The 3,925-nt window shown below is 49.3% G+C and overlaps 1 protein-coding gene across 1 annotated transcript; it reads left to right on the top strand.

Moving 5' to 3' along the window:
* Positions 1-2,602: 2,602 nt before the first annotated feature.
* On the top strand, positions 2,603-3,724 carry LOC308358616 (C-C chemokine receptor type 2-like; the record flags this gene model as incomplete). The annotated part of the gene is made up of 1 exon (XM_080828892.1): positions 2,603-3,724. One exon carries the CDS (start codon positions 2,603-2,605, stop codon positions 3,722-3,724), a length of 1,122 nt encoding a protein of 373 aa, XP_080685018.1.
* Positions 3,725-3,925: the final 201 nt, after the last annotated feature.

Here is a 3,925-nt window from a genome sequence, read left to right as displayed (position 1 = left end):
CTAGAAAATCATTACCTATTCCATGTCCACCTTTGCTCTCCCAGCCTGGAGATAGGAGTTCCTGGGGTCTTTCGTCACAGAATAGCCCCAGGTTCAAAATCCAGCTCAGCTATTACTGGTTTTGTGAATTTCGGAAAGACTTTTAACTTGCCCATGCTTAAATTTTGAATTTCTTCCCTTGTAAAATATAAAAATACTTGCTCACAAAAGTTTTGTAAATATTAAACTAATTCATGCACAGTATTTAACGCAACACCTGAAGCTTAAGGAGCATTCAATTAATGATTATAGATGTAATTCTTGAGGTGGGTACATTCTCCTCCCCATCCCCCAGGAGCTTGATTAGACGTCTTATTTAGTGGCAGCAGATTTTCAAGAATCTGGCTTAGTGAAATTCAAGGTCTATGAAATGTATGGATCATAAGAGAAATTGAAGAATAAGGTGTGTACAAAGATAAAAACCAATTCATGGTTACTACCAGGAAAAGAAAAAAAAAAGAATATTCTTGAGAGTCAAGTCTAATGATGTTAGATGTTATACTCAGTATAAAGACTTTCATGAATTTCTTCGATTAACATTTATTGGTGCCTCCTTTAGCCAGATGCTATATTGTCAGAGCTGGAAACAGAAACATGATCTGGACTTCAAGGGGCACACGGTGTGTGGGAGATCGTGTGATAAGGGCTTGTTTAGAGGCATATGTTATGAGGTGATTGGAGTGATTCATTAGCAGAGGAGGTCTGGCTTCACAGAGAAGGGGAGTATGAGCAAGAGGTACTGGCGAAAGACGAGGAGTTCACCAGGCATTCTAGGCAGAGGGCAAGCTTATGCAAAACCACTGAAGCAGGTGAGTTTGCAGGAAAGTGGATGGAAGATGGCTGGGGTGGGAGCACAGGACCTGGGGTTTGAGAAATGAGCATAGAAAAGACTGATGAGGGGCACCTGGGTGGCTCAGTTGGTTAAGCGTTCTGCCTTCAGCTCAGGTCATGATCCCAGAGTCCTGCGATCGAGCCCTGCATCAGGCTCCCTGCTCAGCAGGAAGTCTGTTTCTCCCCCTCCCTCAGCCTGCTGCTCTGCCTACTTGTGCGCTCTCTCTCTCTGTCAAATAAATAAAATAAAATCTTTAAAAAGAAAGAAAGAAAGACAGAAAAGACTGACTAATGGTCTGAGCATTGCCTTTGAGGTCCCGCCACCTACAATGTGTAGGACCACTGCGGTTTTCAGTTGAGAAGCACATGATCCCATTGCTACTGTTGGAGAAGACAGGTTGAAAGGGAGCATGGTCAGGAATAAGCCGCAAGTAAGGCAAGACCACAGCAACGATGAAAATGGGGAAGGTCTAAGCCAAGACGGTGGCAGCTGACCGAGGTGCAGAGGAGGTGAGCCTGGAGGTGTTTATGAGGTAGAATTCACATGACAATGATAAGGACAGTAGTATAGAACAGAGTTCAGCTCACTGTAGGTGCTCAGTAAATGCTGGTTGAATAGGTAAACCCATGGGAAGCCATGCAGGAGGCAATGGGAAATTCAGCTCTGAGACATAGAGGTTGAAAGGTGGGACCAGAGGGCAGAGCATTGGGATGCACTGGCATTCAGGGCACCTAAAACCCTGAGATTAGACAACACAGCTCAGCAAGAACTTGGGGTTGAGAATAAAGAGGTGGCAGGAAAAGACGTGGCAGCCAAGGATCCTGCCTGGGGGTTCTCCCATGGTGGGCAGGGGAAGGAGACACCAACGAAGCAAATGGATAAGGAGGCACGAGGTAGACACGCACCTCCCAGAAGGCAAATGAGTTTTAAACGGAAGAACTTAGCAGAAGGATCCAATGCTTATCGAGGATGAAGCTGAAGCAGAGCTGGGGCATTTGGTAGTTGGGTTGTCATGGCAACCTCACCCGGGAAGCTTTGGCAGGGAGGTGGAGGCAGAGAGTTGAGAGCTAGTTAGAAGGCGTTTGGCTGCAAGTAACAGAACATGGAACTCACAGTAACTTAAAAACGAGGGCTTATTACTTTTCAAATCACAAGAAATCAGAGAATGAGTTGAGCAGTTCATAAGCAGTTCAAGGTTGGGCTTATGATTTTGTGGCATTGGGACTCGGCCTGGTTTTGCTCCATTCTGAGTCTTCCATTCAGGGTCCCAAACACCAAGCCTTCACGAGACAGGCTCCAGAAGTGGAAGGGGCAGGCCCGGGTTTCTGCTGCAACTCTCCTGTTGGAGAAAAGTATTCTCAGAGGCTTGCTCGCAGAATGCTCTTCCTTGTTGTCTTCCGGGAATGGGTCACCCGCCCGCGTGCTCCCCACCCACCCACCCCCACCTCCCTGCAGAGGAGGTAGAGCGGCACAGGGAACTCTCCCATGAGAGTCCAGTCCTCTGGGAAGGCCCTAGATGTTGAGAAACGGCTGGTGGGGAGACAGCTAGTGTCTGCTCCCAGTAATAAAGGGAAGTGATCAGCCAGCATAGAAGCTTTCCAGGACACAGTCGCAAAGCAGAGACAAAGACCAGGCCATCACTGACCCAGAGCGAGGATCTTTTTAAGCGTGGGGACAGCAGGGTTACGTGGCATGCTATCATTTTGTTCTCTGATTACAGCACGGAGAAAGATGGGTGACAATGGCACGTTTGCCCAGGCCGGCTACAACGTGCAGTCCACGTCGCATTCTCTGTTTACATCCCATATCCAGGCCGGCAATGGAGAACCCACCACCAATTATGACTATGATTATAGCATGCCCTGTCAGAAGGTCAGCGTGAGACAGAACGTAGCTGGGCTTCTGCCTCCGCTCTACTCGCTGGTGTTCGTCTTTGGTTTCGTGGGCAACATGCTGGTCGTCCTCATCCTCATCAATTGCAAAAGGCTGAAGAGCATGACTGACATCTACCTGCTCAATCTGGCCATCTCCGACCTGCTCTTCCTTCTCACCCTCCCATTCTGGGCCCACTACGCTGTGCACGGGTGGCTCTTGGGGGAGGTGATGTGTAAGTCATTCACCGGGCTGTATCACGTTGGGTATTTTGGAGGAAACTTCTTCATCATCCTCTTGACCATCGACAGGTACCTGGCGATCGTCCACGCTGTGTTTGCATTAAAGGCCAGGACGGTCACCTTTGGGGTGTTGACAAGTGGAGTCACCTGGGCGGTGGCCGTGTTCGCCGCTCTCCCCGGGATCGTCTTCGCGGGACTGGAAGAGGAAGATGATATTACCTTGTGCAGCTCTCAATTTCCAAAAGCCTGGAAGAATTTCCATACAATAATGAGGACCATCTTGGGCCTGATCCTGCCCCTGCTCGTCATGGTCGTCTGCTACTCGGCCATCCTCAAGACCCTGCTTCGGTGCCGAAACGAAAAGAAGAGGCACAAGGCGGTGAAGCTCATTTTCGTGATCATGATTGTTTACTTTCTTTTCTGGGCTCCCAACAACATTGTGCTTCTCCTGAGCACCTTCCAGGAGTCCTTTAATGTGAGCAACTGTCAGAGCACCAGTCAGCTGGACCAAATCATGCAGGTGACGGAGACCCTTGGGATGACGCACTGTTGTGTCAACCCCATCATCTACGCCTTCGTGGGAGAGAAGTTCAGAAGGTACCTCTCCGTGTTCTTCCGAAAGCACGTTGCCAAACACCTCTGCAAACAGTGCCCAGTCTTCTATGGCGAGCCCGCGGATCGAGTGAGTTCCACATACACGCCTTCCACGGGGGAGCAGGAGGTCTCAGTTGGCTTGTAGAGGAGGAGCAGGTTGCTTCTTGCTTTTGATGGGGGATAGCAATCGGTTTATGATAATAAAGCCTCAAGGGTCTGTTAAGAAGGGAGGCCTGTGAGCCTCTGAGGTGAGTGCCCGGGAACCTCAGGGTCATGGGCACCAAGACAGACTTTGTCCCTCCCTGGGTAGCCAACGCATACTCAGGGGATAGTCCAGAACAACTGT

This window comes from Martes martes (genome assembly GCF_963455335.1).
Source record: "Martes martes genome assembly, chromosome: 1".
Classification (NCBI taxonomy): Eukaryota; Metazoa; Chordata; class Mammalia; order Carnivora; family Mustelidae; genus Martes; species Martes martes.
Note: the sequence above shows the minus strand (reverse complement) of the source record. Positions and strands in the feature narration are given on the sequence as shown.